This window comes from Genypterus blacodes, unplaced genomic scaffold (assembly GCF_046128005.1).
Source record: "Genypterus blacodes isolate CSIRO-AG114 ecotype Tasmania unplaced genomic scaffold, CSIRO-AGI_Gbla_v1 ptg000156l_1, whole genome shotgun sequence".
Taxonomy (NCBI): domain Eukaryota; kingdom Metazoa; phylum Chordata; class Actinopteri; order Ophidiiformes; family Ophidiidae; genus Genypterus; species Genypterus blacodes.
In genome coordinates, this window is record NW_027466957.1 from 1,497,286 (window position 1) to 1,520,942 (window position 23,657).

The 23,657-nt window shown below is 43.4% G+C and overlaps 2 protein-coding genes across 2 annotated transcripts; one reads left to right on the forward strand and one right to left on the reverse strand.

Annotated features, from left to right (window-relative positions):
* The first annotated feature begins 109 nt into the window (after nucleotides 1-109).
* On the forward strand, nucleotides 110-19,264 carry vwa5b1 (von Willebrand factor A domain containing 5B1). Its single transcript, XM_076167037.1, has 22 exons — nucleotides 110-263; nucleotides 487-648; nucleotides 1,445-1,664; nucleotides 1,777-1,931; nucleotides 2,520-2,651; nucleotides 3,321-3,445; nucleotides 4,220-4,396; nucleotides 4,915-5,025; nucleotides 5,155-5,357; nucleotides 6,477-6,591; nucleotides 6,762-6,947; nucleotides 7,114-7,315; nucleotides 7,442-7,641; nucleotides 8,385-8,628; nucleotides 8,973-9,266; nucleotides 9,359-9,496; nucleotides 9,653-9,787; nucleotides 10,288-10,359; nucleotides 11,021-11,090; nucleotides 11,446-11,569; nucleotides 11,864-12,815; nucleotides 19,158-19,264. Exons 1-21 carry the CDS (start codon nucleotides 125-127, stop codon nucleotides 12,524-12,526), a joined length of 3,867 nt encoding a protein of 1,288 aa, XP_076023152.1. The 5' UTR covers nucleotides 110-124; the 3' UTR covers nucleotides 12,527-12,815; nucleotides 19,158-19,264.
* Nucleotides 19,265-19,805: 541 nt separating this feature from the next.
* mul1 (mitochondrial E3 ubiquitin protein ligase 1) lies at nucleotides 19,806-22,029 on the reverse strand. The gene is made up of 4 exons (XM_076167038.1): nucleotides 21,408-22,029; nucleotides 21,234-21,321; nucleotides 21,001-21,121; nucleotides 19,806-20,909 (listed from the first exon to the last, which is right to left on the reverse strand). The coding sequence occupies exons 1-4, from the start codon at nucleotides 21,525-21,527 to the stop codon at nucleotides 20,180-20,182; spliced, it is 1,059 nt and encodes a 352-aa protein (XP_076023153.1). The 5' UTR covers nucleotides 21,528-22,029; the 3' UTR covers nucleotides 19,806-20,179.
* Nucleotides 22,030-23,657: the final 1,628 nt, after the last annotated feature.

Here is a 23,657-nt window from a genome sequence, read left to right on the forward strand (position 1 = left end):
AAGGAACCCGGGAAAGAAGGCTTTTTTACAGAGGTATGTGGGATACAGTATAATTATCTGACAATGTTATTCTCTGAACTTCTCTTGACATAATGCGACGAACCAGAGTTGTAAAACCAGCACCATGCCTGGACTCATTAACAAGGAGAATCGGAGCGCTCTACCCCTTAGTGTCTGTGACATCACTTCCTGTGTCAGAGGTTATACTTTGGCCATGACAGCTTCTATGACATTTGAAAATATTGAAGACCACGCAATCGAGGGTGAGTATGCTGTAGCAGATCAATTCACATTTTCACTGGGTACAATGTATGACCCATGCTTTGTTCCAAAACTCACCGAAAAAACCTTTGCTTAACATTCTTTTAGTATTGTGCTAAATATCATCAATAGTGAGTAAATATGAGTTGTTGCTGCTTGTCTGAATTGTGGCTCGTGCCCTTATATCCTCTTGTCTTGTCTCATTGACGTTTACCTGTTATTTAGGAATCTTCATTTTTCCACTGGAGGAAAATTCCATTGTTGTGGGGTTTGAGGCGATGATATCCAGCCAAATTATAACACTGCAAATCAAAGACAAGGCAAAAATCGATGACTGTTATTTGGATTGTTGCAACACATCCAATGGAGCCCCCCAGGGCTGCAGCGGTAAGTGCACATCTTTCACCAAGATATCCATGTGAAAAATGTACCATTACCAATAATTTCCCCTTGGGGGATTAATAAAGTTTCTTCTGTCTTCTTTCTTTCTTCTGTTTATGCATCTGAATATAGTGTATGCAATTATGTAGATACACTGAAGTAATGTTACCCTCTAGGAGGAATAGTGGGTTACTTTTTGTTTTGTTTTTAAAAAGAAGTGTATATATAAGACACAATGGAATATGACATGATGACATTGCAGTGAAATTTACTGCAACAAAGAACTAGAAATACCTTTGTGTGAAAGTGTTTGTGTAGAAATAGGATTGAGTGGAGGAACGGGAGGGCTTAGGGGAGGGCTCTGAAGAATTGAATTGAGTGTGAATTGAGGCAGTAGCTCAGTGGGTGGAGCTTCTGCTTGTGAACCGGAGGGTCGCCGGTTCGAGTCCTTGCCGAGGTGCCCCTGAGCAAGGCACCGAACCCTCAATTGCTGCCCCCTCTGCGAAGGGTGGTAATGTAATGTAAATCGCTTTGGATAACGTAATGTAAAAGACTACCTTAGAGACAAGCCTGCTTTACTCTTCAATCTAATGCTCTGAGCATTGAACAGAAGACCTTCTGTTCTCGTAGGATTTGGGAGTTCAGGGCTGAGATTGAACAATCAGGAGAGGTTGGAAAGGTCTTCACTGAATGAAAGGGTTGTTGACACTTAGAGACTTAGAGCTGTTATACTGTTATCCTTGTGACATCTGCCTGTAAATGTTTTAATTTAATTTTTGACTAATCTAGTCTGGTGTTACAGGGCACATAGTGATGGATGAGGATTTGGAGACGACTGTGTTAGTGGTTAACCTTGGGGTCATTCCCCCAATGGAGACGGTCCACATTCTAGTCAGTACCTCCTCTGAGCTGTGCACCCTTCCCAGTGGGGGTATCAGGGTCTCCTCCCCAGCAGTTTGCACGCCTCGGGTGCAGAGGACCATCAATGAGGAGCAGGGCCTATCGCCAAACTTCCCCAGAGCGTAAGAAAACACTGTTCCACATGTCCAGCCCTATGCGCCATGTTACATATTTAAACATTTGTTGTTCAAGCTGAGAGCTCCATTTGATTGTGTTGTGTTCTGGCATTTTAAGGAGGGACAGGCATGCCTCCGCCTCAAGTCCTCATGATCAAATGCCCAACTCTGCTCAGCTGTGTTTGGCCTCACTGCTGGAGGAAGAGACCATTAACTCCATGGACTACGAGTTCAACTTCCAGCTGGAGATTCGGGCCCCTTACCTGCTTGCAGGTCAGAGAATAAACTGGTTATTCTGGCTGTTCTGGCAATAAACATTTGCAGGGATATTGATTCTATGAGTGTAGTTCCTCTTGACATGTATGGAACAGCACAGTGAGTACAGTTCTCTAAGAATGTGAAATACCTCTACTTGGTATGCTCTCCTATTATGAGCTCCCCTGTGGTGGCCCTTCTGTAAGCTCTCATTGTAAAGCTGCTTTCATAAGTAAGAAGTGATTGTGCTATGTCAAGTGGTGAAATGCTAAGAGTGAGAGTGGCAGTGTTTTGTGTGTTTGTGAATGGGTGAGTGTATCAGTGAAATCAAGCTCAATTCTCTGCTCAACCTTCTCAGTAATAGGTCATACTAAACCTGATATGTGAGGTAGCATTGAAATTGTACACCCATATTTGCCGCTTTGTTAGATTGTTCTTGTGAGCCTTAGCTGCAGCTGAACGTGAAGACATTAATATATTAGACCCTTCTTTAAATATTTGAAGTATGGGCTCTGAAATTGCATTTCTTTTTTTATTACTTTTAGTACTGGTTGTACTAATGGAGCCTGTGGTTATTTGATCTACTTTGGTGGTTGCTGTGTGCAGGTGTAGAGAGCCCCTCTCATGCCATCCGAGCTGATGCAGACCCTCTGGCCCGTTCTGCCACCAGCGTGGTCATCACGCTGGCTGATAAGTACACTTATGACTGTCCTGTCCAAATCCTCATCTACCCCAGCGGTAGGTCTGCAGTTTCAACTCTCACTCAAAGTACAATACTTCAGTTATCAGAAAAAACATAGGCCTCTATTTCGCCATAGTTTCATGTAAGCGTATAATCGCATCAGTGTCACACTGTGTGTGTGTGTGTGTGTCCATAGCAGCAAACTGTCCACCGGTTATTAATGACTGACATGCTTGCAGAGTGTGTGGGTGAGCAGGAACAGGTTATTTTGCTCTGCTTTTCTCTGTCCCTCAATATCGCCTTGACCAACAGTATGTGTGGGCTAGTTGTCTTCCAGAGGCAAGAATGAGCCCGGCCTTGCTCGTACAATAAGGCCTCTTATGAAGGCTTTGTCCACAAACAGACCTGCGGCCAATAATGCTGCACAATTGAGTTGGGGTGGAGGGGGCGTGGGGGGGGGGTGGGGGGGGGGGGGGGGGGGGGGGTGACCTGCTTGTCTGCAAAGGCAGTGTGCACTGCAGATCACAAATGAAAGGTGTACTAGCCAGCATGATCACAAAGCAATGGTTGTGTGTGAAAACTGACTAAGGACGCAGAGATTGCATAACTGCAGACCATTTTCACAGTCCAAAACAGTCCCCAGGTTTTATAGAATTCCTCCACTGTTATTGTGTTAGAATGTTTCTATTTCTCATATCACATTGATGGAATGTCTCACTTTCTAGAGCCTCATCTGCCACATGCACTGATTGAGAACGGGGACATGACACAGGAGGAGTATGATGAGTACCTGCATGGCCGCAGCGATTTCATCAAGGCAACAAAGAAGGACTCCAGTAATGACAGGAAAGTGAGTGTGTCATGAACAGCTCAGAGTGAAACCCAAGGGAGCAACAATATCGTAATGACACCATTTGAGTGTATGTGATATCATGAAGTCTAGTTGCAATAACAACAAACTCTATATGAAGGTTGTGCTGCTGTATCGAAGCACTTAAGTGTTTTTTGTGTTATAACATGCAGTGCAACAAGAACAGAAATTACAGCCTATCGAGCACAAACAGTATGAACTTTAACAAAGTTTATATACATTTCAGTGTTATTGCATTGGATTGAGCCAGATTGCACTTCATGTTCAAATTGCATCCACAGTGTCCTCTTTCAAGACATAGTCCCTGTCTTAACACAACGCACAATATCGCTGTATACTGTAATGACAACACTCTGTCATTTTGATAGCTACTGAATAAACATTGCATTTATTTCTCTTAAGGATTAATTTGCTGTATGTCTTGTGGAAGAGCTGTTTATACACTTTAGACTGACATATCTGTCCGTCCACGCGTCAGCTGTGATTGGGTTTTTAAGTGACCAAAACAGGCAGGAGAAAGAGAGCGCTTAGCCATAAAATGACGTGCGATCGAAAAGAAAGACAATGTTTCTATGGAAACCCTCCAAAGGCTTGTCACATTTCGCCCTGAATTTTGTGCACACATCAACTAATGGATGTGCTCTGTCTATTGAGCTGGTTGCTTGTGACGCTGTGTCCACTTATTATGTGACCAATCAACCACAACGCCAATCTGTCACACTCTGATTGTGTTGTCTGCATTCCACTGTATAGGTAGATGTCATCCACAAGCGCCTCCATAAGGACATCCTCCACAACCCTGTGGTCATGTTGAATTTTTGCCCTGATCTCAAGTCAATCAGCTCTGACCTGAGGAAGGTGCATGGCGAGTTCATCTTCCTCATTGACCGCAGTGGCAGCATGAGCGGGGTTAACATCAACCGTGTGAAGGTGCACGCTCGTCTCAATGCACTTTACTTCACACCAAATAGATCAAAATATAACGGTCGAAAAAAGGCTGCTCTTGTAATCTGTGTGTGTGTGTGCCAACCGTGTAAAGTCCATGTAAACTAATGATTGGATACATTGCTCAATATTCACCACACATGTTCTGAAGTGCTCCAGGTTTTATCAGGCATCACATGAAGCTTCTGCAATGCCAGTAGATTAGATCTGAATTTAAATCACCCTGGGTTGAATTTTTAATGTGATTGTAAATTAGTAGTCTGTCTGGGCGGCTTGTTGTGCACCAAACCATGTAATGGCCTGGTTGACTTTTACACATGCTTTAGACTCCTACAGGCTTTGTTTGTATATGCGTCATATAGAGTCTGAGCTGAAGGCTAATATGAGCCTGCCAATATGAACATCTAACGCATACGAGCTCTTTGCCTTTTTCTGTGTTTTCAGCATCTATGCTCTGTTGCATTTCCTAGTCATTGATTTAATCCACACTCTTTTTTTCTCAGGACGCCATGGTGGTGATTCTGAAGAGCCTCGTACCTGGCTGCCTTTTCAACATCATAGGCTTTGGCTCCACATTTAAAACCCTATTCACAACCAGCCAGAATTATGAGGAGGTATATCAGCTGGAGAAAGACATGCAGCACCATAGCAACACATGAACGCCTTACGCCTCCATCCATCGCTGGCTCAGTGGATTTACATAAACTCAATAAATCTCACTATATATTTTCTCCATGGTCCAGGAAGCCTTGGGCCTGGCTTGTGAGTATATCAAGAAGATCAGAGCCGACATGGGGGGAACCAACATCTTGGGACCGCTCAACTGGATCATGAGGCAGCCGATGTTCAGTGGTCACCCGCGGCTGCTCTTCCTGCTCACCGACGGAGCCGTGAGCAACACGGGCAAGGTTATCCAGCTGGTGCGCAGCCACGCAAGACACATCAGGCAAGTATTACTGTTAGCACATTAATACTGTTGGACATTTACATTAAGAGCTGATTCTGTATAGGTTCTAAAGCACTTACAGAATGGGAATGTGATTCATACCCACATGCATTATCATACATCCCTCAAATTGATGTGGATGTTTTTGAGAGTAATTTGAGTGTGTTCAAAGCCACTGAAGCAATAACTGCACAACCACACAGGATCAGATCAATTGCATCAAAGCAAATGATAATTAAGTTATCGTCCAATTAATACATGCAAAGCTCATCATATCTGAATCTAACACCTGGTTATTGACCTCTAATCCTGTCAAAATTGAACAAGGAAATCTGCACCATATGTGGTTATCATTGTTGGTTATGCAGTATATCAGATTGTTCTTCAGAGTAGCATTCTCGGTGTGTCTCTGTGTCTCTCTAATACATTCATAGAACTGCTCCCCTTTGGATTCCAACTCTAGCCGTGCACCAATGGCAAAACAGAGCTGCAGTATACAGGGACATTGTTTTATTTTGCTATTCACATCTCACACAGCGAGTCCTCTCCTGAGCCATTCCGGAAATAAATGACTTTTTGTCTCCTGCGTTTTAATAGCTGCCTGGCCCCTGATGACTACATTAGGTACACAGAGTTTGGCCAACTCATTCATCACTTCCCGGGCCATTATCACATAGTGTGTACAACTCGTCACACCCAGTCAGAGATAAGATCAAATAACAAGGAATCTCTGTTTGCGAAGATCTGTGTTAGATTTGTAAGCATATAAAAGGTCACATTTCCTTTTCTCCCCACTCCTTGCTTTCATTCATTTGTAAGGGGCCATTTCTGGTGGAATGAAATGGCAATCCCATCTCTCAGCCAAGAGTGGAATGATAATATAAAAATATTGCCCCAGCTAACGTCCCAGGGGAAGCTCCAGGTGTCTCTTAGGTTCGCAGCATGGACGGTCATTTCCAACATCTGTGCTTCTTTTTCATTCGGCTTTGACAAATTTGATTAGCCTTTAATTAGTATGTCACAAGATACAGTTCTGCAGTGAAACAATGATTGAGATCTCTTTGCTCATGTACCTCGGGATCTGTCTGCAGAGCTGCAGTGATTAATCTGTCTGTGCAGATGTTTTACATTTGGCATAGGACAGAATGCTTGCAGGAGGCTGGTGCAGGGACTTGCTACTGTTTCCAAAGGGACAGCAGAGTTCCTGACAGATGGAGAGAGGCTGCAGCCCAAGGTAGTTTTTGCCATTATTATGTAATTATGCGATGGTTGCAAAGCATTGGGTGCCTGCCAGTGATACCAATTAGGACATGATGTGTCATAGACCACTTTCAATAAGAACCTTATTTTCCATAGTAACGGCTCAAGACACGTATTTTACACCCAATTTGTTTATTTCCACAGATGATAAAGTCCCTGAAGATAACTATGGCTCCAGTGCTCAGTGACATTTCCATTGAATGGCTCTTTCCTGAGACTAAGGAAGTGCTGCTTTCCCCTGTGGGAAACACCTTTCTGTTTCCAGGGGACAGCCTGGTTGGTTATTGTGTGGTTTGTGACACCATGCGTTACCATTCCAACCCTAAATCTGTGAGTGCAGGGCAAATGACAATACACATGGCAATTTTCTTTGTTGATGATGCACAATTCTAGTTCACAATTAAGTCAGCACAGTTAGAGGAAATGTATCACGAGGAGATGTATAGGACTACACTTTATTCAGTGAATTAATTGGCCGAGATGTATCGCTCAACAGGATAAGAGGAGGCGATACAGCATGATGCGCTCCATGGAATCAGCCAGCTCAGTGTTCTACCATTCTCAAGAAGAGGACCCGGTGAAGATGGGTGTGGACAGCCAGGGATTCAACAGGGAAACAATCTCTGGAGCTCTGTATGACTCCTATCAGGACTCCATGATAGACGGTGGTGCTGTCTACACAGAACAAGACAACATGGGTAGGAATCTTTTCCCAAGATAATGTCACAGATGTCTGAAAAGTTAAAACAGTTGCAATCTATATTTGGGTGCTTCAGAGTATATTTGTGCTCAGAATGTCTCTGTGTCTTTGAATACAACTGAAGGACTTGATAGAAAGACATCACCGAGAAGGCGTGCGTACAGCACTAACCAGATAGTGGACTACAACCCAACAAAGAAGGTCTACACTCCCAGTGACCCCACCTCTGTGGTGACCAAGAATCCTCTGAGGAGAGTCAAAGTTCAGGAGCTGTTAGGCCAGATGAGCCCTGAACACGAGGGGCAGTGGAGGAACGACTACCAGGTTTGGGTCCACACTTTGACGGAATTCATGTGATTGTGACTATTAGCAGGTTATGAAACGCAAGAAATACGTAGGTTATTTCTCACTCATTGCATTTGATTTGTTGTACACAGATGTTAAGCCTGCAACATAATATAATTGTCATATTCATGTTTACGTGTTGCAATTACTTTTGTATTCAGACTGTGGAAACAGCCGTCTCTGACCCTTGTGTGGACGGAAGTATAATCAGGAGAACAAAAGAGGAATGCTCTCTCCTCAGTAATAAGGCACTAAATATACTAATGACAATTAATTGGGTAGAATGTTGGTCAGGGGCCGCCTCAGAATAATCAAATCCAATTCACCAGGCAGTGAAGAAATTATGGCCTCTGTTTGTAAATTCACCTGAGGATCGATTGTAAGCTACAAATTACCTTTATTAATCTATATATTCCTAATTATGTAAACACTGATTATTGGAAAACTGTGACTTCAACGACAAAGGCAATTGAGATTAAGAATATAACCATTGAAAGTCCCTCTGTTGATGTTGCTGTAAATGAGGGCTGTGGTTAGTACAAATGTGAATGACTCATCACTAACTCATCAAATATGAGCTTGGATAAGCATGATGAAATGGCCTACATACATTTTAGCACAAGAGGTTCCATAAATAGCTTAAAACTGGTTGATGTCAACAAGCAGGCCCAGTGCCAGGGTATTTGAAGTAATGGGTCCATTCTCCTCTCTGTTGTATTCAGCCTCAGCTGGCAAGCCTGTGTGCCACATCCTCCAGGGGGCGCCCTGCCAGCTGCCACAGATCTGCTCCTCAGCAGGAGGGGCCCCTGCAGCAAGAGGCTGACTCAGAGCCTGATTTTCCTCCACAGCCTCAGACTAACCCTCTACCCGGCAGCAACGTACAACACGCATCTTATAAAACTGCAGGGGAGGAGGGGTCGAGATCCTCCACTGACAGCCCGTCCGTGGGCAGCAGCGGGGACATGGGTGAGGCTAGAAGCAACACCATTGTTATGGAAAGATACAAAAAAAATACAATTTTGTACTGCACAGAGGTGGTTCTCAAAGAAAACAGGAAATGTGTTTCTATGTTTAGGAATTCAAAGGAAAATTGGTAAGGAGATGAATGAAAAACATAAAAGAGGCAGCACTTGTGTTCAGATAGAAAGCTTTGATCACTGAGCAGGAGATTGTTTAACAAAGCACCACATAAAGCTCAAATCACAAATCCAACCAAAGGCGATGAAAACTCATACATTTAATTCAAGTCATACATTTAATGAAATCAAAATTCCCATCACGAGTCACGTGTCGCTCCTGTGATATTTCAGATGGTTACGGCCACCAGTTATGTCAAGCAGAAACCCCACAGGAGAGCCATAACTTAGGACTGTGGGCTGGCAGCCAACACAAAGGCCACTGCAAGGCTGTGGTGTCTGGACTGCTGTGCGGGAAAGCGGTGGATTGGGAGGTGGTCTTCGACATCGAGCCCTACCTGAACGGCAGGGAACGTGAGGAAAAGGTTCACGAAGAGCTGTGGAATGAAACCTTCCATCACCTGGCCGGACGCTCCATCCTTCACGACTTTGAGCACATGGCAGATCAGGAGTGTGAGATTGAGCACGGTGAGCTCCATGTTAGAGTGGGGTATAAATTAAAATCCAAGTAACCCTTTATTATTTAGACATTATTTATGATTTGTGTTATCATTTTACAGGCTCTGGAAGGAAGTATCAACTCTATGCTATTCACACCAGCAAGGCCTGCAATATACTGAGCAAATACACAGCATTTATACCCATCGATCTGGACACTAATGAGTATCTGCAGACATGTATTGAATACACAAACCCAGGTAAGTCATATGGCTCTCCTGTGATAAAGTCAACCGCACTCATGCACACCAGTTTACCATAGAAACTTATAATGGATTTTGATTCTAAATTGTGATTCAGTGCTGGACCAACCTGTTCCTTCATGTGCCCTTTGTTATATCATTGAACGTTGTCAGGTGAAGGTCTGAAGAGGGGCTCACATTCCAGCTCTCGCTCAGGCAGCAGGAAGCACCGAGGTTACTCCATCGGACTGGGTCGCTCCCAGTCTGGCTGCATGTCAGAGGAAGCTATAGATGTTCTGCTGCCCCACAGTAAGAAGTGATGTGCTGCAAATCACATAAACTCTAGGACTAGAGGTACACATTTGACATGACTTGAGATAATTTCAACTAGAAGAGAGTTAGATTTCCTTGATGAGGAAATTAACAGAGTACATGAGTACCTTGACAGAGTACATGGAGCGAAGAGGAAATACTCTTTGCTAAGGGGCATTTAAATTAGATACTTGAAAGGAGGAAGAGCTACGTAGATCTACTCTTCTCTATCTTTGAAACGATGCTGTCACTGGCATCAGCCGCACCGAGAGCTGTGTGTTTAACATTAAAAAAGCTCCGACCACAGCAAAGGAGCACAACATTTAAAATTGGATTTCAGCGGTGGCATAGCAACAGCAGGAGCGGTGACGAGCAAACATCAAACATCTGCTTAACACTGCCGGCTATGTCAGAGATTCACAGTGGGTACACACACATTGTCACGCAATATTGTGCAATTCCATCCGATCAATGTAAGTATTTTATCTTTGTCTTAGATGGTGAGGAAGGCTTATCTCCATGCAGCACCCCCTCTTCCTCCGGCTGGGAGAGATGTAGCTTTACAGAGGGTGAGTGCTATCTGTCAACCAGTAAGGGAATCTGCCGCATCTCATCAATTTGCCCTTTACAGAAAGCCTCCAGATAAGCTGTCCCCGGGCATCCCTGTACTGCTTCAACTGTGAAACGAGAGGTTGTTAACATTTTAGCCCCTGCTGTTGTAAAGCGACGAGAGCAGTCAACACAATTTTTCTCTGTCTAGAAGCTGTGGTTCTCAAGCTGTCATTGTACGTCATTTTATATTTTCTTTTGATCGTGTTTTACTCATTTTAAAATGTAGCTTTTTTGTTCTTATTGTCCTTTAAATGTTGTTTTAATGCATTGTACCCTGTGTAAAGCATTTTTACCTTGAGACGGTACGAACTCTTCCTGAGCACATGGACTCTTATCAGTGAGTGCAACTGTTTCAGCTAATTTGGCGAGGCGATCCTCGAATGAAAGCATTTAAGGACCATGCACACACACACACGACACACACTACACAATGTCACACAGCGGGATTCACTCTGACAAATAGGGTTCGACTAGATTCAGTATCTCCTCTACTGTCACTGTTACAGCTCAGCTGGTGTTATTGTTCGCTGTGTGAGTCATGTTGACAACTGGAAAAATGCTACTGCCTCTCATTCTCTTTGTATTTCTGTTCCTCTCTTTCTCTGGCTGTCTCCAAAGTTTCCCAAAGGAGCCCCTCTGTGACCTCTGACCAATCGCAGAAGTCAGTGGAGAGCCTTTTTTCTGCCAGGTGGGACACGAGAGCATGTCTGTCAGAATAAATGTGCTGGAGCCGCTTTCCTATATGTGACATGAGCAAAGAAAGACACCTGAGAGAATTAATCGAGTCGCTCTGGAACACTGAGTCATCGACTGTGTGGGAGTTCTGTTGAAGTTCAACCATATATTTTTAACCTTCGTTCGGACAATTATACAATATCAAATAAGGAAAAACAACCTTATAGAAAGCCTTTGTCATTTAATGGAATTATATTATCTGACAATAATGAGATATTCCATCATCATAACATGAAACAACAGTTAGTTTTGTGAATCCAAGAAGTCTTTGCTGCCATTTACCTTTGTCTCTCCCTCTCTCCTGCAAGACTGGCGCTCACCAGGACTCGACTCCTTTCTCGGGCTGCCAAAGGCTTCATGTGTCGATCACACAGCAAGTCTGGTGATTCAATGGGAGAGAGCGAGAACGAAAGCAAAGACTACATTCCTCTGGTGGGTAACAGATCCATGAGTGCCTGGTGTTGTGGATTCATTATAGGGAATACTGAAACCACATAAATATATTTCATATACTATGTCATCATCATTTGATTTAGCTAATGAGAGAAATGGCTCTGAGGGCATTTTATATCTGACCCCATTATGGAACACGTGTGAGGGGAGGGCAACCCTGATTTATACTGACCTTTGTTGCATCTCATTCCTCTCGCTTTGCTTCATTGGTTTTGGAATGTGCAGAGACCAAACACCATGTACTCTCACACTATGAACTGTTTCTTTCTTCAGGTCTTATTGCAGTTGGCTTGTGGTGCATTTCCCCTCGACACAGCTCTGTGCGATGCCATCAACGTGCCAATGGACAAGCTGAAGTGGACCTCCCCCTTCACCAGCCACCGCACAAGTCTGGGTCACCTGTCACACTCAGGCAGCAGCCGCCGCTCTGAGAGTGCCGATGATGGACACACATCAACGTGTGAACCTGACACACACCGGCAACCCGCAGAGCAAACCCAAAGCAGCCCCAGCCCTTCTCAGCTGCTCAGGGGCACCCAGACAGATGCTGGACCCGCCTCGGTGGGCAGTCCGTCTGCCGCCGCCGAGTCTCCTCTATGCTTAAGCTCCCAGGTGGACAGTGGGGTGGGATCTGTGTTGGGCGGTATGGAAGCAGCGTTGCCCGGCTCTGCGGGAAACAGGATGCTCGATCCGGAGAGCATGGTGTGGGCCACAGCTGTGGCTCTGGCCTGGCTGGAGCACAGCTCCGCTAGCTACTTCATCGAATGGGAGCTGTTAGCCGCCAAAGCAAGCATGTGGTTGAACGCCCAGGGCATCCCAGAGGGCCGGGATTTAGCTTCCATCAAGGCTGCTGCCAACCAGCTCTTCATCATCCTCAGACACTGGGACGAAAACCTACAGCTGAACATGCTCTGTTACAACCCAAACACTGTCTGAGACCCCAGCTGACAACACAGACATCTGAAAGTACATCATCCCATGTGATACTATGCTAACTGAGGCTGTACTATTCTCCGTTCAGCTGTATGTCCACTGGAGTCTGATCGTTGCTGTTGCAGTTGTGAACCTTTCGTGTCTTTTTGTGTGCTCCTCCTCCTCCAAACATATCACAGGCACTTCAGAGGCGCTTTGTGCAAGCTATTACCTTACTGGTGCCATAAACTGTAGCCGGGTTCCTCTCAGCATGGGATCTACTTGGGATTCAAACGAGGTTTGAGTTTAAAAGGTGAGGTATGTCACGTGTTTGAAGTAAAAGTAGCATGCTGGACTGTTGACCTCTGAGAAAAGCTATCGTCGTCATCGTATCGGTATTACAAAGAGAATGCTGCAAAACTGTTCCGTTACAATAATTTCCTGTTCTAAGAAAAGATGTTACGTGTCGTATTTATTTTACCCCGACAAAGAAAAAAAAAAAAAAAAAGTCTGTTTGAAAGCCTTTGAGAATTGCAGTTAGTAATTCTTGCCATTTTGCATTCCGATGGCCGCGACAGGAAATATGCAAAAAACTTAAAGAAAACGCACGATACGTGTTTGGTTGACTGAATATATAAATATGTGGCTCGGGTGGGAAGCTGTGAATATATCGTATATCCCACCAGCATGTTATTTACTATTCATTTCCTATTTATGTTTTATTTTTTCTCTGAGTGTCTGATTTTAGAGCTTTTGGTCACACATTAGCTGTGGTTTTCAGTTGTGTGTGTGTGTGTGTGTGTGTGTGTGAACTAGCCTTGAGGAACATATGGGCAGCAATCAACAGTCCTGCTGTGTGAATCAGAGATGAGAGGACCTTGATGTAGTCCTGCCATGCTCACAGCTCATTTAACCGCAAGTGCCTAACCATGGTTTCAAGTATGAGTATTATGTGGCTGTATTTTGGCAGAAATGTAATGCTTCTTTTGTTCTCCGTTCCCATTTCTTTCTCTCTCGTTTTCTCTCTCCTGTTCTTTTCCTTCCTTCTGTTTCACTCAGGTATTTTATTTTCCGCTCAGGCTACAGTCGCCTAAATCCTCCCGCATGAACACAGGCGCTTTTTGTGTTACGGTGTTTAATGGTTGGAGCCAGTAAGTGCAGTATTATGTTCTTCACCCAGCTGAGTAATACTAGATGTCCTATAGTAATATTTTTGTGCTGTAATTGCAGTGACAACAGTGAAACTGTAGTGGGGAATTGTATTTTTATGTACTGGGTCAGTTGGTATAGTGTAGTACTTTTAGACTTGCTGTGTGTGCCTTTAAAAAATGATTGTTGACTGTTTCGAGGCTGTTTCAAGCTTCTGTTGTGTCTTTCTAAATGTCTATGCTATGAGCAGCTCTGCAGGTGCATGTAATAAAATATTTCCACACCCTGATCATTAAAATCTCAAACAAATATATGACCTCCTTGATGACAGACTCTTTCCTGTACAAGACAGGTTTGCTCGCTGAGATGCACGACACACACAAGTACAACACCAACACAAGGAGTCATAATAAAGAGCCATGTGGTAATTAAGATGACACGACAGCAGCCGAGCGTCATACCAAGTACATTGTTAAACATGAGAGGGTGAGACATGTGCGAGAGATGTGAAGAGGGGGTGAGACGGGATAAGGACCCTGGTCTACGTCACTGATGGCTCATTAATGTGGCGCCGTGCGACGATCACCTTCCACCCTGCTTCAGAGATCAAACGCACCCTGACCATGTACAGTGTGCTGAAGAACACCGACACTTACAATGAAGATGTGATGAGGGTGATGTTTCCATGGATTTATATTCTCTTGTAATCTATTCAGCAGTATTGAGGCATTGTGTACAGTGTGTTTGAATGCACCGTGCCAATTTATGCCCAAATGGTGTTTTTATTGAGCTGTTGATAGGGTACTATCTACTGCATGAGACATTGGTATGTTGGCTCAACTACTATTATCTCAGTTATAGTTCATGACATTTGCTTTTGAACTGATATAATTCCAAAGCCTCAGGTAGATATCTCCTCATTGTTATTAAGTGTTGCCTCCTCAGTTTAGGGTTGCTATGGTGATATACAAATACATCTATCAAAGCAGACAGACAACAGGGTTTGCTGCCTTTCATTGCTATAACAACAGGGCTGTGCGAGTATAAATGATGGTAAACAATATTTCATTTTAAACAGAAGGTCACTCTAATATTACACTGTGCTGAGAATGATACAACTACTGAGACAAGCTTAATTTCTCTGATAAGAAATTCAAACTGTGCGGGTTGACTTGAGCAGGACTTGCTGCTGTGGTGTTCTGGGTGATAAGCTGGTTGCTTTGGTGTTCTGTATTGTTACTTGAGTGGCTGCCATGGTGTATCCTGTAGAGTGGTTGTTACAGTGGTCCTTGACGGTTGGTGTGACATTCTGGGTGGTGGCTGGGGTGGTTGCTATGGTGTTCTGGGTGATTGCCAAGGCAGTTCTAAATGGTCCAAGGTCTTCTAAATGGCGTTCTAAGACTAAGAGGCACCTACTTAAACGTTAAATGTCATAATGTGCTCTTCCACTAACACTTCAAGCATGGCACATATTCAGCTTACATGGTTAAATGATTCAAACTAAGAAAAAATAGGTAAGAATAAAGGAACAATAATATCTTCAATCATTCACACAATTACTTCTGTCTGTGTGTGTTCCATAAAGATTCTCTTATACTACAGCCTTTTGAATTCCCTCCACAGCAGAACAGTGGTATGATGGCAGTGGCTCAGTGGGTAGTGCTTCCGCTTGGGAACCGGAGGGTAGCCGGTTCGAGCCCCTGCTGAGGTGCCCCTGAGCAAGGCACCGAACCCTCAATTGCTCCCCCTTCTGCGAAGGGTGGTAATGTAAGTCGCTTTGGATAAAAGCGTCTGCCAAATGATCGTAATGTAATGTCTAATTGAACCCAAACCACTTTATCACACTGCTGCACATATAGAGCACAGAGAACAATTGGGAGTGTTGGCACAGTCCGGCACAAATCTAGTCTTGAGGCAGGTCCTTCGCTACTTTAGAAGAACCTTCTCAGAACTTTGGGGTACAAGAGTTAATAGGATGATTAGCAGTTCCCATGGCAACTATTGGTGTCTATCGCTGCAAAATGTGCTTTCACAGCTGCAAGGAAAGTGATCTGAATGCGCATTTTATATTGCTTTTAGTCTGAAGTGTTCCTTGTCAATGTATTATTTATCAAGTGTTCCTCAAAGACGCCTTAGTTATTTATTCCTTTCCTTTCCTTTTTGCTGTTTTGTTTACTTTTTCATGGGTCCGTTCACATTATTCTAACCATGTAAGATTGACAATGTACAATGAATATTGACATCCCCCGGAGAATGACCCCTGACCCTACATAAACAGTCAATTAAGTTTATACAGTCAAACACTTGTTGAGAGTTTCTTATTTACAAACAAAGAAAATCCACGTCGACTAATTTCTGTTTACAAACACATTTATTTATCACAGTCTTCTCAGATACAAGTCCATATGTTCCTTAGTCTTCAGTGTTGGAGAGCTCTCTGAGGAGCTGCCTTGGTCGCCAGGCAACAGAGATCTTCAATGACTGTCAAGAATCTCTAATCTTGTCACATATACAGTATGGTGGTGGAAAATACCTAAGTACCGAAGAACTGAATCAAAAGTAATACCACAATGCAAAGTGTAGTTCTGGAATTCAATTCAACTACAAGTACTAGCAACAACAAAAAAGACAATCGTTTCATCGTCTCGTCACTCTTCATTTTTGCAGCATTATTTTTAGCCAAACAGTCCCAAGGGATGATGGAACAGCTTTCAAAGCACATTTGTTCACCTAATGACAAAACTAATGACAACAATTTTGTGGTAATTTAAAAAAAAATTAAAGGAACATCAAAAAAACAACCAAACTAGATGATATTAATTTCTTTTTAGAGGAAATTATGATTTAGCTTCTGTTTGTTTTTGCCTGTTCAAAGCTTTTTAAATTTCAAGACAATTTCTGGAGAGGTCATCCTCAGATTATGAACAAGAAATAACAGAAAAATGAGCATCTTCTAAATTCTAGGGACATATATTCATGATCAAGGGTGTTATGGCATATAAGAGCCATATGTTCAGCCTTGGCAAGGTTTGTTCTTGTAAGAAAGAAACTGCATATATCTGTAAATGACACAATCTACACACACAGTCCTTCCATCCTCTGCGTACTGCATGGCACCAAATGACCTGCTTCCCATCTGTGGAGATCAATCCTCTCCGCTGCCTGACATCTACGCTGACAGCTCTCTTCTATGAGTAAAAAGGATGTTCAAGCTTTGACCTCAGTCATTACACAAGTCTCCAAATTACACAATGATCTAATTTCAGATTCAGATACGAGGAATCATTTGCCTAATTGAATTTCCTGTCAGAATGTCTGCTATACTCCTTGTTTGAGAAAACAAAAACAGCGGTGACGTGAGCGGTAACCTCAGACGAGGGAGCAGGTGAAATCTGATTCCTGAAGATTTGAATCCAACATTCAAATGCTCCTGGGTGGAACTCTCTTTACAATTGCAAATGCTGACATTCTAGAGCAAATGCAGCAGGGTAAACATCTCGCCTCCGTCATTAAGCTTGTGTGTAGCTCTTAGCATGCAGTTCTTGCATAGTCCTCATGTGGCATTGAAATTCAAAACTCCCAAGTGGGGGGATAATAGGGAGAATGTCTTTGATGGTCCAGCCACTCTTACAGTACAGTGATGGCTACTGTTGCTAAAAGCACTGCAGGACTGATTGGAGCTCATAGGTTACCATGGTGTTGGGTTAAGGCCGGGCAGAGCTGTCGCTTTCATGTTTGTGGCACAATGAGAAGCAGCGGTGTATCTGGCTAATGTGTGAAAAACAGCTGGAGTAAGCATCGATTTCTCAAGTGAGATCATTGATTTCTTGTCAAACTGTATTAAAAAGCAGTGTTAGGGTAAAACCTCCTCTCTACTCTGATTGATCCTGGTTAGAGTCTGTGAACAACAAATGTTTGACCATGGATCAGAAATGTCCGACGCTACTTAAAGTTAATCGTACATATAAACGGCTTGAGTGATGCTCTGTAGAAATGATCGAATGTTCCAAAGGGAAAAGTAGCGGTAAGAATGCAGCGTTGTGTGGCTGCACTTGGAGCTCAGGGGGGGGGGGGTTCAGTTCTTCGCCTCTTAAAGTAGCGATGTGACTTTCAGTGCCTTTAGTACATAATAGTCCTCCAGCTTGGCGACATTGTACTTCTGACATTTAGCAGAGGTTCATACAAAGACCCATTGCTCAGTGCACTCCTGGACTTTGCCCAGCCAGTATGAATGTCAATGCAGAGGTCTCCATGTAGTGATACATAAAACATCTGAGGGCTTAATGGCGTAATATCAGATGATCAAATGGCATTGTTTGCATAATGATAGATCATTTGAATGTACAAATGGCATTGTCTTTCTTCCAAATTGCCTCCAGTCGTCCTCCTCCGATCCCACAAATGCATCCCTGCGCTCCTTAAATTGAATCTAACCGTCTCTGTCCTTGCTCTCCAAAAGCATTGAATTAAAAATGTGCTTGATTTATTATTAAACTTTTCATGCGGGCAAATGTGCATTAATGAAAGAAAACTTTTATACTTCACCGGTTCCCTAAAAATAAAGAAAATACACCCACACACATTGAATAATGACTGTGGCTGGAACACAGCGAGGAAGTGGGAGTTGTGATGTTTCTCTGTTCATCAACATATCAGATGTATTTGATAAAGAGCCAAGCATTCATAAATTGAATAAATATGCCTTATTTTTTATATATTTCATTATATTGTTGTTGTGAGTATTTCTGATCTACAGGCCACAAACAGCGTTACACATGGTGATGTAATGCTGAGGATTTCTGGGGGTTGATCAACATACATTTTTTTAAATTCTCTGGTTTTCTTGTCTAATGTCTCCTCTCCTTGATTGAGCAAAAATGTCAGTGTTTTGTTATCGAACGCTCCTCCCTGACTGGTTGTATCAAACTCTCCTCTAAATGTCAGTGAGGTGTTACACTCTGTCACAACACAATCTAACTTTAGCTGAGTCCTGATCGAGAACTACATTTCCCATGATGCCACAGGGTCAAAAAACACCCCCCAGCTGTTCAGTGTGTGTGGGAACTGTGTTTGACATGTTGTTGCTGACCTTAAATGCCTTACACGTCATTGTACAGAAATATAGTCCAAATGTTTTTTTTCTATTAATTTAAAGAATAATTTGCAAACTGTTTCAAGAAAACAATTCCTTAAAACCGAGTCATTCCCTCTCGATAAATGGTGCATTGGGAGCTCGGCACCACTTTATTTTGGTTCTGAGCCGAGAAGCCTAACCGTCCGTAGGCAATACAAGGCGGAACATTCCAGTAAGTGAGCAAATTCTGCATATTCATGGTTTATTGTTTTGGTTAAGGTCAGGGTCATGAACATGTAGCCTGTACTTACAACTGTGCCTCTATATCTGTGCTAAATAGTTTCATTATAAGAACATGATTGACGATAAGAACATCCACTTCCATGTTTGTTTACACGTTTTTCTCTCTACGTCTGTGAATCATCCCCAAAGTCCTAAATCATCCGGTCCAATATCTGTGTCGACCCCTGTGATTGGCCGGTGACCTTTTGTGGGCGTACACAGCCTCTCAGTCGGCCAGATGGGCTCCAGACCCCTGTGACCCTGCAACAGAATGAGTGGGAGGAGACCATTGATCGATGGATAATACGGGAGAGCAACTGAAGATTGAATGTCTTGTCAGGATGTTTGGGGACGTTTTCATTTTATCACCAAAAATTGAGTTTGAACAGTTCAAAGTCTGGTAATGCATTTGTCAAGTTGTTTACTCTCCAACATGAGGAGACCAATCACAAAGTCTCCTCTCCTCTCCTTTCTCTCCTCAGATGGTCTCCAAAGGCAAACATCTCCCTCTCCTGGCAGCTCTGCTCTGCTGAATAATTGAAAACGACTCTTTACTGCTTTTCTCAAGGCGTTTTATTCCTTAAAAAAAAATCAGATTTCCTTCACTTTCAGAGAAATTAGCCTATATAGTATTTGTGCCGTAACCACGTTTCATTAAATGGTCACCAACAATTAGCCACATTCACTGTTGCACCCTAGGTGACTGCAATGTTTCCAGCCTGGCACTGAGCCGGATTTTTACCTTTGTTGACACTTCTGTTCTGTCTGGTGCAAATGAACGTCTGGGGACCCGCAGAGTCTGAACACCTGCTCCACATTTCTTTATTAGCAAGCAGCCAGGAGGGAAGAAAAGAAAATCACAAAACCAACAGGACAGGGTCAGCTCTCTCTCTCTCTCTCTCTCTATCCAGGACAATGGAACAGCTTGACAGAGGCTTGTACAATTATCCTCCCACCATGTTCTTCACACTCTAACATGGAACATTTCAGCATGCAACCTTCACCTTTCCTCCCTCCCTCCCTCCCCTGCGCCAAACACAAGGACCAGATTTCCTTCATTTCAAATAATTCAGAGATTTATCGTGCGTCTCATTCAGGACTCATTACATCCTGACATTGATTGAATGTGCAGCTAGAGAATCTGACAAACATGATTGTATTCCCGTTCCACACTAGCTGTTGTAAAGGGGGACCACCCTGGCTATGGTGGCCCTGCAGATGGGGCATTTCTTTGGCTCTGGCAGGGCCCGGTGGCACTGGGCGCAGGCGCAGACATGGCCGCAGTCGAGGAAGACGCAGGAGCGCTCCCGGCTCAGGCAGACAGTACAGGTGTTGGGAGACACGCTGCTCTCCTCCACTTTGAGATCACGCATGCGCTTCTTCTGTTGCTCCTTGAACTCGGCCAGGACGCTCTTCTCCTTCTTGCGCTCCCTGTGGTGGATGTAGCGCTTCCACAGGATGAAGAGGAGCATGGAGCAAGCGGCCACGCCGAAGACCACGGTTAGAATCCTCCACAGTCGGACGCCACTCTCCTGCTTCCTCAGCAGAGACTCGTAGTCCAGCCGACTGAGGAAGTAGCGGTAACCCTGCTTGGGGGGTTGGAGCTTCACCAGGCTGTTGTCCAGGACCAGCTCTCCCACCCCCGTGACGCTCTCGCCCAGCCGCAGCATCTCCTCCGTCTCGTGGATGCCCTTGGGTCGCTCCCCGCTGATAAAGTGGCTGATGACATTGGACAGCGACTGGACCGTGGGGTGGAAGTTCTCGTAGATGGTCTCCAGGTCCAACTCAGCAGCATCTAGGGGACGAATCACGCGTACGGTGGCTGTAATGTCTTCAGCGTGGGACATCAGGGAAAACGGAACTGTGTTGGTGCGCTGGTGAATGACTTTCTCTGTGTCATTCCTGTACAATAAACAAGAAAAGATGGATTAAAAGACATAAATGATCTTATTCGCAATCTCAACACAATCGCTTTGTTCTTCTTCATCCTTACCAGAGATGGGTGGTGCGATTCCACACCATCTTCTTCTCCTTGAGGGTCAGTCTCTCAATGACACCTTTGCAGTCGTCCACAAAATGGCTGTTGAGGTGTTCCTTTACCGACTTCACCACACCTGCAGCGGGCCAAAAGCAAGACGCAAGGTTGAACTATGAAATGGATAAGCGTCACAACCAAACAGTCAAACAGTATTAACATTAATACAGACAAAAACAGCAACTACACACCTTCTATCACAGCGTAAGGGACACATCTCCCAGGTGTTTCAGACAAGATTGTCTCCAGATTTGCATCGATGGACACTCTTTTGGCATCCTGGGGAGAAACAGCAACGAAACAGTGAACAAGCGTATCAAAGTGAGTCCTATCTGTAACAAATACAAAATAAAGGTGTGTCTGACCTTTAATCTGGAGAGTGTTGTAGCTCTGCCCTTGTAAATGGAATAGAATACCGCAGTCAGGGCCGAACTGGTGGCTAGAACCACCAGTTGTGCAGTCGAGGGTTTCCCAACTGAATCCATCACCGGGTATTCACCGCGGTGCTGACAGTGGCGATGAGCTGCTGATGTAGCTGGTCGATCAGCTGATGTAGCTTGTAGCTGCGTTCTGTCCGCTACATTCACCGTCTTAGAATATAACTTAACTGCACACACCCACACACTCTAGTCAAATACAAAAATGCCTGTTTGGTTTGGTGGTGTTAACATAGTAGACGGTGTTACCGGGATATAAACCTAAAGACATGTTTGTTTGGAAATAGCGAGCTACAGTGCATTTCAATGTTTTGGTGGCTTGTTTAGCTAGCTAAGTTAGCTGTTTTGCCAGCGCTGCTTCAGCTAAGTAAGCTAGTGAACGCCTGTCTAAAGAACAACATGTCGTAATTAAATCCTCACGATATAATGCGCCATATTTATGACCGCATTTCTCTCAGCAATCGCCATTTGGTCAACTTACTCAAATACTCGCCGCCCTCTCCAACGGGGGACAGCAGGTCAAAAGTTAGCGTCATGCTATAATAATGCCGACGACTTGGTTGTAATTCTCTTCATAGCCAGCAGATGTCAGTATAGGATCACTCATGGTAAACTGGTCTCCATGAATGAGCCGAATGCCAAATGGAATATTAATTATTAATTATAGACGAGTTCAAAATTGATAAGTATTCGCATATGTCATAATAAATACATACAGTTGGTACGAATGATCATTATGGGACTAAATCAATTTTATTTTTCAATGTTTAAATCTGTTAATATTTCGTTTTGTAAGTTAGAAAAATTTAAACTGTATTTACTGGTGTTACTCATGTTATCTTACATGTCATTTGTCTGCTGCTTTACCATGCACACATCTGCTTTAGACAGAAAAACACCTCCTTATATGAGATTTTGCTTTTCTGTCTGAAGAGTACATCGATGATTGCACCAATAGCTGCAACAATAGACTACAATTCTGAAGACATCGTGGCTCATAATACCAAACATTTGTAATGCATACCACTCATGTTGGCTTCAGTCTGTTCACACATACACCGGTGACACATACACCAGTTAGGGAATCTGCACGTACAATACCAGGACTGATACTGACACACCTGAATGTAATGCATTCTTTACTTTACTACTTGTTACACCTGCACTTGACAAGTCACAATATCCACAGAGAAGCTGAGTTGAGTATAAATGACTGTAGCTGTTACTAAATATCTCATGTCTCTGCGTTGTTCTTGTTTGGGGTCACATGACACACTTGAACGTTTTCCTGCTTTATTCCACACCACAATAATGATTTCCAAAAATAAACACAAATTGATAATATATAGTTCAAAATTTGAAGTTGGGATATAATAATCTGATGTAAAATGTAACAATAATTGTTATTTTGTTTTCTTTGTTTTGGTTTATTGAGTTATTATTATTATTATTGAGTTGAGTGTTTTTCATTAAACCTCTTTTATCCCAGTAGAGTCTCTGCTGACAGCCCAGTGAAAACACTTCCCCCTATGATGTAGGACTCCACTGTGGGCAGGGTGAGGTGATAAAAGGAACAGTGTCGATGCTATTTAACTTATTTCTAAGTTATTTCTATTCTCTGGCGGATTTATTGAAAGCTGCTGAAAGTGTTCTTTTCTCTCTCTCCCCTCTGTTTTTGTCTTAGATGGGAAACAAATGTTATCCTGTTCATTGTAGTAGTTTCTTTCCCTCACATGCCTTTGTTGCCAGCATGGTTTGTCCACTGTATCCTCCCCCCCTGCAAACCCTCAGTCCAGTTTATAGCACAGCTCTAACATAATTCCCTTCATAAACATGATTAAATGAAAGGCACAATAGATGTATAGGGATATATGGTTATTTGATTGAAATATGGATTGTGTCAAATATATGAAGCTCAATCCATCAACAGGAAGGGACTCAAAAGCTTTCTGCTATAAATCTCCTGACTCACACTCTGAGAAACAGCAATTCTCTTCCTTTTTAGTTAATTGTAACTCTTCTCAGATTAGAATGACACACACCTGGTTTAGCCAATCAGGGATGTGTGTGTGTGTGTGTGTGTGTGTGTGTGTGTGTGTGTGTGTGTGTGTGTGTGTGTGTGTGTGTGTGTGTGTGTGTGTGTGTGTGTGGAGCAGGGAGATAATGGGACATATATGG